Source organism: Hyla sarda, chromosome 10 (assembly GCF_029499605.1).
Source record: "Hyla sarda isolate aHylSar1 chromosome 10, aHylSar1.hap1, whole genome shotgun sequence".
Taxonomy (NCBI): Eukaryota; Metazoa; Chordata; class Amphibia; order Anura; family Hylidae; genus Hyla; species Hyla sarda.
The window spans coordinates 138,771,948-138,785,507 of NC_079198.1; the positions used below are offsets into that span (position 1 = coordinate 138,771,948).

Below are 13,560 nucleotides of genomic sequence, written 5' to 3' on the forward strand. Positions count from 1 at the left end.
GTAGACTCAGTCTCATGCTACCACTAGAGCGAAAGCACCGCCAGCATTCAAAAGTGACCAAAACATCAGCCAAGAAGCATAGGAACTGAGAAGTGGTCTGTGGTCACCACCTGCAGAACCACTCCTTCATTGGGGGTGTCTTGCTAATTGCCTATAATTTCCACCTGTTGTCTGTTCCATTTGCACAACAGCATGTGAAATTGTAAGTCTCTAGAAGTTCACCTGGCACTGCTCCGGGGTAATCAATCCATATATCTTGTGGTCACGTGTTGAGTGCTATTCACACCAGCATTGAGATGGTGGCGCTCTCGCTATATAGTCACTGCATACACACACTAAGAAGAAATGAAGAAAGACGCGGATCACTCACCATCATTCCGATGCGGTGTAGTTAATTCAAACGATAAAAAGGTGGCTATACATGGACAGGCGGTATGGCAGGGCAGTGGATCGTGAGGAGCCCAGTCCGAAGCGACTGCGCCGTTTCACGCCCTCTGGGCGTTTCCTCAGGCCCGGAGTTGTGAAATTGATTGTCAATCAGTGTTCTTCCTGAGTGGACAGTGGGATTTCACACAAGTGTCATTGCTCTGGAGTTACATTGTGTTTAAAATCTCCCTTTATTTTTGTGAGCAGCTTACATAAATAAATATACAATTTTATTATAATTCCAGAGCTGGCACAAGACATGGGGAATCTTTATACGGCTGTCCGGACATGCTGGGAGTTGTAGTTTTGAAAAAGCTGGAGGCATCCAGGTTGGGAAACACTGCTTTATGCCAATGGGTATTCCCATCCACCAGCAGGGAACCCCAGAGGTTGGATTTACGGACTACCTCTTTAGAGTAAATTCACACACAGCAAATTTGTTGCAGAAATTTATGCAAATGAAAAATCCATCTGAACATGGTGTTTCCACAACATGCGCACAGATTTCTGCAAATGAACGGGACAGCCAAAGAAATTTCGGCAACTTAACCCTTAACATGCTTGGAATTATTGTGCACCAACCACCAAAGCCCAGCAGTAGACATAACGCAGGTTACCAGCATTGCCTGGAGTGTCCCTTTAAATTACTTGTGCTATTATGAAGGACTCATGCAACAACCTACGTAAACAGAAATCCCAGAGCACGCAACTGCTATACTTGCCACACACACACGCAAATACTTCTATTCACAGCTTGAACCGGACCTAGCAAGCGGCACAACGTTTTGCAGGAAAATGGCGTTTTCGAAAAATACGTGTAAAAAAATAAAAAGTACGGCTACGAGCTCCTCTCCCTGCTCCACGTAAACACTTGCAAGTCAGCACCAGAAGCCGAGCTTGTCTGCCTGGCATTAAACAATCCGGTTCTGCTTTTTTTCTCCCCCGATGGGTTCATAAAATGACATCATTTAAGGTAATTAACAAAACGCTAACGTAGATCTTCATCTGTGCGGATGGTTCCGATACTGAGCCAGGTATAAATAATTGATATTGATGTGGAGCGGGAAGGACTGACACAAGGCAAAGAAGGACTGAGGGAAGGGATTCCCTGGTTTACATTCAGCACCTTGGACAGAGACCAGAAGACTATCCACGCACTGGGCTTTATGGAGGACAAGGTGCTCTTCGTCACAATCATATATAACTGCAACTCCCAGCATGCCCTGACATCCTTCGGCTACTGGGTCATGCTGGGAGTTGTAGTTTAACAGCTGCAGATTCGGATTCCTTATCAGAATAGATCTCTTACCTACTGCAAATCTATAACTCACAGCATGTATTTACATTCAGCACCTTGGACAGCAACCAGGAAAAGCTTTCTATACCAGTGTTTTCCAAACAGTGTTCCTGAAGCTGTTGCAAAACTACAACTCCCAGCATGCCCGGACAGCCAACGGCTGTCCGGGCATGCTGGGAGTTGTAGTTTTGCCACAGCTGTAGGGACACCTTTTGTAAAACACTGCTTTACACACTAAGAAGGACAAAGCTTTGACCTGCCCATGCAAAACTACAACCCCCAGCATGCCCTTTCAGAGCCAAAGGTTGAAGCAAATCCTCAACAGAATCGAGCTCAAATCTGCTGTAAAACTATAAGTCCCACCACACATTTAAAGGGGTATTCCAGGAAAAACGTTTTTTATATATATATATCTCAACTGGTTCCAGAAAGTTAAACAGATTTGTAAATTACTTCTATTAAAAAATCTTAATCCTTTCAGTACTTATGAGCTTCTGAAGTTAAGGTTGTTCTTTTCTGTCTAAGTAATCTCTGATAACACGTGTCTCGGGAACAGACCAGTTTAGATAGAAGTAAATTCCCATAGCAAACCTCTTCAAAACTGGGCGGTTCCCAAGACCCGTGTCATCAGAGATTACTTAGACAGAAAAGAACAACCTAAACTTCAGAAGCTCATAAGTACTGAAAGGACTAAGATTTTTTAATAGAAGTAATTTACAAATCTGTTTAACTTTCTGGAGCCAGTTGATATATATATATATATATATATATATATAAGTTTTTTCCTGGATTGCCCCTTTAACATTCAGCACCTTGGACACCAACCAGGAAAATCTCCACACGCCGAGCTCTATGGAGGAGGACATGGCGCTACTCATTAGAATCAAGCTGCCAATTCTGCTCAGGATGTTGGGATTTGTAGTTCTGCAACAGGGAACCACAGGTGGGACAAGGCGATCCCTCAAAGTCGAGCGTTATCCTACTTCAAAACTATAACACCATGAATGCATTTACATTCAGCACCTGGGACAGCGACAAGGAAAAGCTCTACATGCTGGATGGAGGAGGACAAAGTGCTGATGCAAAACTACAACTCCTCAGCATGCCAGTAGTTGTAGTGTTACAATAGTCAGGAAGCCACAGGTTAAAGGACAAAGGGACCCCGATGAAAATCGAGCCGAATCCTGCTCCAAAATTACACTGCTCAAAAAAATAAAGGGGACCCTAAGATAACACATCCTAGATCTGAATGAATGAACTAATCGTATGAAATACTTTCTTCTTTACATAGTTGAATGCGCTGACAACAAAATCACACAAAAATTATCAATGGAAACCATCAACCCATGGAGGTCTGGATATGGGGTCGCACTCAAAATAACAGTGGAAAACCCCACTACAGGCTGATCTAACCCTATGTAATGTCCTTAATACAAGTCCCAATGAGGCTCAGTAGTGTGTGTGGCCTCCACGTGCCCGTATGACCTCCCTACAATGCCTAGGCATGCTCCTGATGAGGTGGAGGATGGTCTCCTGAGGGATGTCCTCCCAGACCTGGACTAAAGCATCCACCAACTCCTGGACAGTCTGTGGTGGATGGAGCGAGACGTCCCACATGTGCTCAATTGGATTCAGGGGAACGGGCGGACCAGTCCATAGCATCAATGCCTTCCTCTTGTAGGAACTGCTGACACACTCCAGCCACATGAGGTCTAGCATTGTCTTGTATTAGGAGGAACCCAGGGCCAACCGCACCAGTATATGGTCTCACAAGGGGTCTGAGGATCTCATCTCGGTACCTAATGGCAGTCAGGCTACCTGTGGCAATCATATGGAGAGCTGTGCAGCCCCCAAAGAAATGCCACCCCACACCATTACTGACCCATCGCCAAACTGGTCATGCTGGAGGATGTTGCAGGCAGCAGAACATTCTCCACGGCGTCTCCAGACTGTCACATCTGCCACATGTACTCAGTGTGAACCTAATTTCATCTGTGAAGAGCACAGGGCACCAGTGGCGAATTTGCCAATCTTGGTGTTCTCTAGCAAATGCCAAACGTCCCGCACCATGTTGGGCTGTAAGCACAACCCCCACCTGTGGATGTCGGGCCCTCATACCACCCTCATGGAGTCTGTTTCTGTCCGTATGAGCGGACACATGCACATTTGTGGCCTGCTGGAGGTCATTTTGCAGGGCTTTGGCAGTGCTCCTCTTGGTCCTCCTTGCAAAAAGGCGGAGGTAGCGGTCCTGCTGCTGGGTTGTTGCCCTCCTCTGGCCTCCTCCACATCTCCTGATGTACTGGCCTGTCTCCTGGTAGCGCTTCCATGCTCTGGACACTACGCTGACAGACAGAGCTGCACTACCTGAGCCCCTTGTGTAGATTGTAGACTCGGCCTTATGCTACCACTAAAGTGAAAGCACCGCCAGTAAAAGTGAACAAAACATCAGCCAGGAAGTATAGGAACAGAGAAGTGGTCTGTGATCACCACCTGCAGAACCACTCCTTTATTGGGAGTGTCTTGCTAATTGCCTATAATTTCCACCTGTTGTCTGTTCCATGTGAAATTGATTGTCAATCAGTGTTCTTCCTGAGTGGACAGTGGGATTTCACAGAAGTGTCATTGACTTGGAGTTACATTGTGTTGTTTGTGTTCCCTTTAGTTTTTTGAACAGTGTGTAACTCCATGTCTGCATTTACTTTAAGCACCTTGGACAGCGACCAGGAAAATCTCTTCAGGCTGAGCTCTATGGAGGAGGACAAGGTGCTGTTTGTTGGAATCAAGCAGCCGATGATTCTGCTGATCATGCTGGGACTTGTAGTTTTGCAACAGATTGAACGACAAAGGGACCTATATCAAAACCGAGCCGAATCCTAATGCAAACCTACAACTGCATGCATTTACATTCAACACCAAGGAAAATCTCTACATACTGGTCTCCATGGAGGAGGACAAGGTGCTTCCTCCTCAGAACCAAGCTGCTGATACAAAAATACAACTCCTCAGCATGCTAGGAGTTGTAGTCTTGCATTAGTCAGGGAGCCACAGGTTGAAGGACAAAGGGTTCCTCATCAAAGTCGGGACTAAACCTGATGCAAAACTACAACTCCATGCATGCATTTCACAGTCAGCACCTTGGACAGCGACCAGGAAAATCTCTACACACTGGGAAGGAGGACGAGCTGCTCCTCGTCACAATAGACCTGCTTACACCAAACTACAAGTCCCAGCAAACCCTCATGCTGGAAGTTGTAGTTTTGCAGCAGCCAAGGAGCCACACATTAAAAGACAAGGGTATCCCCTTCAGAATCTAGTTCATATCTCCTGCAAAACTACAACTCCTAGCATGCACTGTTGTTCAGCACCATGGACAGTGACCAGGAAAATCTCCATACACTGGGCTCTATGGAGGAGGATAATACCAGCGCTGATGCAAAACTACAACTCAAAGCATGCACTGAGAGTAGTAGGCTGCCATGGCCTGCTGGGAGTTGTAGTTTCGCATCAGCCGGGGAGCTACAGGTAGGAGCACAAGGGATTCCTCATCAGAATGGAACTGCAAAACTACAACTCCCAGCATGGCCTAACTGCCACAGGCATTCCCCATTCCAGCCAAAGCAGCATCCACCACAGCTTATGAGTAAAATCTATATGATTTAACCATTACCTCCCCTTAATATAAAAAAAATTACGTAATGTATAGATGGAAACAGACAGCTGAAGATGTGATCCCTGCCGCATAGACAGTTCCTATAACCACCTACAACCTCTAATACTACAGCTATGGAATAGGCTTGTGACTGCAGGTATTTACTCGCATTAAATGCAGGTAGCAGGTTGGGGGGGGGGGAGCGAAAAAAATAAAAAACAAGGGCAGGAGGCGAGACGGTTGCAGCAACGTCTACTCCGAAACGCATAAGGGGAACGTCTGGCGAATTCGCCACAGACATTCTACTGGCCCCAAAATGAGACCTTCAATCCCTAAATTTGGAAGAAAAAAAAATGTAAATGCTTATTATGTTGTCGGCGTGAGAACGGCCCCCGTTTAATTTCACAAAACTCACCACCTCATTGATTTACTAGGCATGTAAGGAGCACCTACTGACGTAAAGAAGGAGCAAAGCTGAATCTTAACTCTTTCTTTGGCGCAGTAAAGGCTTCAAACCTACGGTCCTGGAAGACGAGACTAAAAATAAATAAAATAAGTAAATACAGACGCCTTCACTTCGTGCTGTAGACAAACTCAGCTCTGCTACATCTTACGCTGAAGTTTAAGGTCAATGTGTTACAGGGCTCAATGCTTACGTAACCGGAACGTGGACCGCAGACTTGTTTTTCAGCCGTTCTACCTTAATTTGCATATTAAATTATTAATTTAGGTGGAAATGTTGTAGATAGAGGAGCGGTCTGCAAACTGTGGACCTCCAGATGTTGCAAAACCAAAACTCCCAGCGTGCCCGGACAGCCGTTGGCTGTCCGGGCACGCTGGGAGTTTTGGTTTTGCAACATCTAGAAGTCCACAGTTTGGAGATACAAAATAATTATTTATATATATATATATATATATATATATATATATATATATACACACACACATACATATATATATATATATATATATATATATATATATATTTATGGGGGGACACATTTTGATCAAAAAGTGCGCTAAGAGCCTCCATTTTTTGATCTAGAGTGCTATTGCAACTTTCTTTTTTGTACATATATATATATAGATATATAAAATTTATATTATAACACTCTGGAGGACTCAGCGTTACCGCGGTGATTCCAGAAAACGTTCTACATAAGCCCAGACACTATACAAGCCAAAGCAATTGAACAAGACATAGCCCTGTCCTTCATCTCTAAGCAAAAAAAAAAAAAAAAAACAACAAAAATATAATTAAAAAAAAATAAAATAAAATTTGGGACATTTAAAAAAAAAAAAAAAGAATAAAAAGTATAAAAAATAAAAAATCTCACTACTTTACTCCTAATGCTCATGACACTTCCAAACCAGAAGCACCCTAACACACCACATGCTTCGGCAAAGTGGCACCCCCCCCTCCACCCCAATGCGCCAATTAAAATATAACTTCATGGTATCCAAAGTTTAAATTGCAAATGTGCCATTTTTCCTGAAAATTAAAATTAAAATAAATAAATAAAATAAGAGCATTTGGGGAGAGAAAAAAAAGAAGAAAAAAAAAAAAACATAATCAGCATGTCTATAGTAAAAGCGTCTTGATAGTGCATCACTACCCCCTTGTGGATTTGAGATATATTGTTGCCCGGGCTTATCAAATTATCTCATTTTATTTTTTGCACGCTTATAATTGATTTAAAAAAAAGTTAATAAATAAAAATATTTAAATAGAACTCGCGATGTCGACATAAACTAGCACAACGTAAGAAAAAAATAGAATAAAAAAAAAAAAAAAAGATTTAAAAAAATCCTTGTAACAGAAAAGTGGTAAACGGAAATAAAAAAAAAACTGACTAAACATATTGCTACAATCCTAAACATAAACAATCACAGGTTGATACAATGTTGCAATTACAACCTTACAATACTAGAAAGGGGTGATGTATATAGGACGGTCACCAACAGACGACATAGGGATCGTTTTACGGTGACGTAAAAATGTTTTTAAAAAAAACAAAAACGTAATGTTATCATTTTCAGGGGTGCCGCGACTACGACATCGGTGGCGGAGTAGTTCAGGAATATTCCACAGTGAATCTACCACAACCCCCCCCCCCCCTTGGCCGCCCCCCGGAGGAGCGGGTGGACCGGCCATGTGCTGCTGTTTTGCAGCGTGTAGTAAACTTGATGCTCAATTTGTGGGGAAAAGAAGAGGAGGAAAAAAAATAAATAAAAAAAGTTTGCAGGATTATGGGAGACGCTTTTCCAGATCTGAGCAGCTGACACCCCCCCCCCATAATACGAAGAGGGACGAGCAGCTGATCACAGCCCCCATATATGACCGATCAATACAGATCAGTGCGAGTGCCTCCAGCTGTTGCAAAACTACAACTCCCAGTATGCCCGGACAGCCGTTGGCTGTCCGGGCATACTGGGAGTTGTAGTTTTGCAATGGCTGGATGGGAAACACCGATAAAGATCAATGACCCCTCCAAAAAAATAATTAATAAAAAAAATGAAGCCGCCGAGCGGCCGGTGACCATTTACCATACTTTCCAGGTGTCTGCCGCCGGTTGGGGTTGCTTAAAGGTCCATCCACCAGGTTATTCATTGACATGACGAAGACGACGATGACGATGAGGAAGAAGATGATGGTGGTCGTAGTCAAAGACGACGATTAATTATCACACAGACCCCGGTGCCGGCCGAGGTATCATGGGGGTCCCCGGATGAGGGGGGGGCGAGGACGTGTCGTAGGGGAGGGGGGGGGGGTGGTGATAAATAATAAAAGGGGGGCGATGACCCCGCGGTGACCCAGGCGACAGTCAGGAGAAGCCGGATGGGTCCTGGGAGGAGGACGATGCCTGGATGTGACCCCTGGTTGACCTGTCACCCCAATATGTAGTCAGCCCCCCTCAGGCTGGGCAGGAGACCCCGTGCTGGCAGTGTATTTGGGGGGGTGACAGCTCCAGCTGCCCCCCAGCCTCCTGCTCCTCAATGTGTCAGTAAAGTGTGCCCACTCCTCCTGCTGCTGCCGCTGCCTCCTCACACCGAGCCCTCCCCTTCTCCTCCCAGCCGCCTCTCTCCCCTCACACACCCGCCTGTCTCCTCACAGCCCTCCCGGCTCCTTCACTCCTCACACACCTCCCCCCTCGCCCCCTCTCCCTCCGCCGGCCCCGGCACAGCACGGCACGGCTATCTCTCACACACAAAGTGCTGCCGCTCCGCGCTCTTTACCTTCCGGCTTGTTCTCGGCAGCCATTTCCCCTCCGCGCGCCACATCCTCTCCTCCTCGCCACCGGTAACAACCAAAGCGCGCTCCCGCGGCCGGACTGGGTGGGCGTGGCATCGCTCTACCCCCTTCCTCTACTCTCTGGCATGGCCACGCCCACTTTCTAACTGGAGCCTCAGCGAAAGCCGTCGCGTCAATCGAGATGATGGACGGGGTAGCGGGCCAATGGCTGGCAGAGGAAGGTGACGTCACGGATCGCGTTGATGCGTCCTGGGGACACGCCCTCGTGGAGGGAGCTGATTGGCCCGGCAAGGCTACGCCCGTTCAACCCCTAAACAAATGTCGTGATTGGCCGGCGTGGAGCGGAGCTTGCGCGCCGTAGCCAATCGCGGAGGGGGAGCGCCGGCGAGGTGGCGCGGATTGGTTGTGAGGAAGAGAAGGGGCGGGGAGGAGGTGGGGCCGCAGGGGAGGCTCCGACCAACCGCGGCGCGGGGGGAGCTGTCATGGCCGCGCCCTCTCTTGGAGCTGTCACACGTGAAACGCTGCGAGGTCTGGCTGTCCCCGCTGCACCCGGTCACGGGACACGATGACCTCCAGGGCCCGCCCCCGTCTCCTCTCTCGGCGTGGCTCCTCATGTGTGTCACCTGCACCGTGAACCGTAAACGCTGCTAGAAACCTGACGGCCGCTTCGTGTGTACAGTCACCTGCAGCTCCGGAACCAATGGTCATGGATAACAGTGCCCCCCACAGGTTTGGACCTCCAGAGGCTGCAAAACTACAAATCCCAGCATGCAACGACAGCCAACGTGTTGGGAGTTGTATTTTTCAACAGCTGGAGATCCACAGTTTGGAGACCACTCCCAATTATTGTGGATGTCTCCTTATTATATACTCGACCAGTGTTTCCTACCCAGGGTTCTCTATTGTCCATAAGTCATCAAAACTATAATAACTTCATATCCCAGAATCAGGTTCATCTTGACCTGATGCTTAACACAGCTGAGCGTTTGCTACAATGTATATATATATATATTAGTGAATAGTAACAGGCGATAAAATACAGTGTAACAAGTCATCTGTGAATCATTTGTGTTATGGTCATGTGACCGTTTACTTGGCTTCCAGTATTTGTCTGTTTTATGAAACGAGCAGCTGTGTTATATTCTACATATTAATATTATTAATGGATCATGTGACATGGCAGCTTCCAATCCCACCATACTTTATCAGATTCCCCCATATGGTAGCGGGTTGTGCCTCCTGGAGACATTCTATGAACTTACAACCCTTGTAGATGCACTGTCCTGCTGACTGTCTCCTTCTGCCATAGAGGAATGACCTTGGTGACCACAAGAACCAGGGTGCACGAAGAAAACATTCCCCCCCACCATTACACCTCCTCAACCAGCCTGAAATGTTTACACCTTAGAGGAAGGGCTCATTGGTTAAAAGTACTTGTGCCAAATTCTTACCCTTCATCAGCATAGTGCCCCAGAGATCTGGATCCATCTGACCAGGCCATGTTTCTCTATAGAGATCATCATCCATCTGACCAGGACATGTTTCTCTATAGAGATCTGGATCCATCTGACCAGGACATGTTTCTCTATAGAGATCTGGATCCATCTGACCAGGCCATGTTTCTCTATAGAGATCTGGATCCATCTGACCAGGTCATGTTTCTCTATAGAGATCTGGATCCATCTGATCAGGACATGTGTCACGATGCCGGCTGGCAGGTAGTGGATCCTCTGTGCCAGAGAGGGATTGGCGTGGACCGTGCTAGTGGATCGGTTCTAAGTCACTACTGGTTTTCACCAGAGCCCGCCGCAAAGCGGGATGGTCTTGCTGCGGCGGTAGTGACCAGGTCGTATCCACTAGCAACGGCTCAACCTCTCTGACTGCTGAAGATAGGCGCGGTACAAGGGAGTAGACAGAAGCAAGGTCAGACGTAGCAGAAGGTCGGGGCAGGCAGCAAGGATCGTAGTCGGGGGCAACGGCAGGAGGTCTGGAACACAGGCTAGGAACACACAAGGAAACGCTTTCACTGGCACAATGGCAACAAGATCCGGCGAGGGAGTGAAGGGGAAGTGAGGTATAAATAGGGAGTGCACAGGTGAACACACTAATTGGAACCACTGCGCCAATCAGCGGCGCAGTGGCCCTTTAAATCGCAGAGACCCGGCGCGCGCGCGCCCTAGGGAGCGGGGCCGCGCGCGCCGGGACAGGACAGACGGAGAGCGAGTCAGGTACGGGAGCCGGGATGCGCATCGCGAGCGGGCGCTACCCGCATCGCGAATCGCATCCCGGCTGGAGACGGTATCGCAGCGCACCGGGTCAGTGGAGCTGCCCGGAGCGCTGCGGTAGCGAGAGAGAAGCGAGCGCTCCGGGGAGGAGCGGGGACCCGGAGCGCTCGGCGTAACAGTACCCCCCCCCTTGGGTCTCCCCCTCTTCTTAGAGCCTGAGAACCTGAGGAGCAGACTTTTGTCTAGGATGTTGTCCTCAGGTTCCCAGGATCTCTCTTCAGGTCCACAGCCCTCCCAATCCACCAAAAAGAACCTTTTTCCTCTGACCGTCTTGGAGGCCAGTATCTCTTTCACTGAGAAGACGTCAGAAGAACCGGAGACAGGAGTGGGAGAAACTAATTTGGGAGAGAAATGGTTGATGATGAGTGGTTTAAGAAGAGAGACATGAAAGGCATTAGGAATACGGAGAGAAGGAGGAAGAAGAAGTTTGTAAGAGACAGGATTAATTTGGCACAAGACTTTGAAAGGACCAAGATAGCGTGGACCCAGTTTGTAACTGGGGACACGAAAGCGGACATATTTAGCGGAGAGCCATACCTTGTCTCCGGGAGCAAAAATGGGGGGAGCTCTTCTTTTCTTATCGGCAAACTTTTTCATGCGAGATGAAGCCTGTAAAAGAGAATCTTGGGTCTCTTTCCATATGGTGGAAAGATCACGAGTCACTTCATCTACAGCGGGCAAACCAGAGGGCAAGGGAGTAGGGAGGGGGGGAAGAGGGTGACGGCCGTACACCACGAAAAATGGGGATTTGGAGGAAGATTCAGAGACTCTAAAGTTATACGAGAATTCGGCCCATGGTAGAAGATCTGCCCAATCATCCTGGCGGGAGGAAACAAAATGTCGTAAATAATCACCCAAGACCTGGTTAATTCTTTCTACTTGTCCATTGGATTGAGGATGATATGCAGAAGAAAAGTTTAATTTAATCTTGAGTTGTTTACAGAGAGCCCTCCAGAATTTTGACACGAATTGGACGCCTCTATCCGAGACTATCTGTGTGGGCAACCCGTGAAGACGAAAAATGTGTACAAAAAATTGTTTAGCCAACTGAGGCGCTGAAGGAAGACCAGGAAGAGGGATGAAATGTGCCATCTTGGAGAATCGATCAACGACCACCCAAACAACAGTGTTGCCACGGGATGGGGGTAGGTCTGTAATAAAATCCATACCAATCAGAGACCAAGGCTGTTCGGGGACAGGCAGAGGATGAAGAAAACCAGCGGGCTTCTGGCGAGGAGTCTTATCCCGGGCACAGACAGTGCAGGCTCGCACAAAGTCCACGACATCCGTCTGCAGAGTCGGCCACCAATAGAAGCGAGAGATGAGTTGCACAGATTTCTTGATGCCTGCATGACCTGCGAGATGGGAGGAGTGACCCCATTTGAGGATTCCGAGGCGTTGGCGTGGAGAGACGAAGGTCTTTCCTGGAGGAGTTTGCCTGATGGAGGCTGGAGAAGTGGAAATCAGGCAGTCAGGAGGAATGATGTGTTGCGGAGAGAGTTCAACTTCCGAGGCATCCGAGGAACGAGAGAGGGCATCGGCCCTAATGTTCTTATCGGCAGGCCGAAAGTGAATTTCAAAATTAAATCGGGCAAAGAACAGAGACCACCTGGCCTGGCGAGGATTCAGCCGTTGGGCAGACTGGAGATAGGAGAGGTTCTTGTGATCGGTGTAAATAATAACTGGAAATCTTGATCCCTCCAGCAGATGCCTCCATTCCTCAAGTGCTAATTTAATGGCTAGAAGCTCTCGATCCCCGATGGAGTAGTTCCTCTCCGCCGGAGAGAAGGTCCTAGAAAAAAAACCACAAGTAACAGCATGCCCGGAAGAATTTTTTTGTAGAAGGACCGCTCCAGCTCCTACAGAGGAGGCATCAACCTCCAATAGGAAGGGTTTAGATGGGTCAGGTCTGGAGAGCACGGGAGCCGAAGAAAAGGCAGACTTGAGCCGTTTAAAGGCGTCTTCCGCTTGAGGAGGCCAAGACTTGGGATTGGCATTTTTTTTGGTTAAAGCCACGATAGGGGCCACAACGGTAGAAAAATGTGGAATAAATTGCCTGTAATAATTGGCGAACCCCAAAAAACGTTGGATAGCACGGAGTCCGGAGGGGCGTGGCCAATCTAAGACGGCAGAGAGTTTGTCTGGATCCATTTGTAGTCCCTGGCCAGAGACCAAGTATCCTAGGAAAGGAAGAGATTGGCATTCAAACAGACATTTCTCTATCTTGGCATAAAGTTGATTGTCACGAAGTCTCTGAAGAACCATACGGACATGCTGGCGGTGTTCTTCTAGATTGGCAGAAAAAATCAGGATATCGTCCAGATATACAACAACACAGGAGTATAAGAGATCACGAAAAATTTCATTAACAAAGTCTTGGAAGACGGCAGGGGCGTTGCACAGGCCAAAGGGCATGACCAGATACTCAAAGTGTCCATCTCTAGTGTTAAATGCCATTTTCCATTCATCCCCCTCTCTGATGCGGATGAGATTATAAGCACCTCTTAAGTCCAGTTTGGTAAAGATGTGGGCACCTTGGAGGCGATCAAAGAGTTCAGAGATGAGGGGTAGGGGGTAGCGGTTCTTTACCGTGATTTTATTAAGACCGCGGTAGTCAATGCAAGGACGTAGAGAGCCATCTTTTTTGGAC

At 47.5% G+C, this 13,560-nt stretch overlaps 1 protein-coding gene across 7 annotated transcripts in view; it reads right to left on the reverse strand.

Annotated features, from left to right (window-relative positions):
- Window positions 1–8,862, reverse strand: part of LOC130293821 (calmodulin-binding transcription activator 1-like) — a 1,711,968-nt gene extending 1,703,106 nt beyond the window's left edge. For 4 of the 7 annotated variants that reach the window (XM_056542965.1, XM_056542967.1, XM_056542966.1 and 1 more), the window contains exon 1: window positions 8,610–8,861. In XM_056542965.1, the coding sequence (XP_056398940.1) occupies window positions 8,610–8,721 (112 nt within the window). In that variant the 5' untranslated portion in view covers window positions 8,722–8,861. Of the gene's footprint in view, window positions 1–7,919; window positions 8,412–8,609 lie in introns of those variants that run through there. The other 3 variants (XM_056542963.1, XM_056542962.1, XM_056542964.1) reach the window with 2 other exon arrangements.
- Between the last annotated feature and the right edge of the window lie 4,698 nt (window positions 8,863–13,560).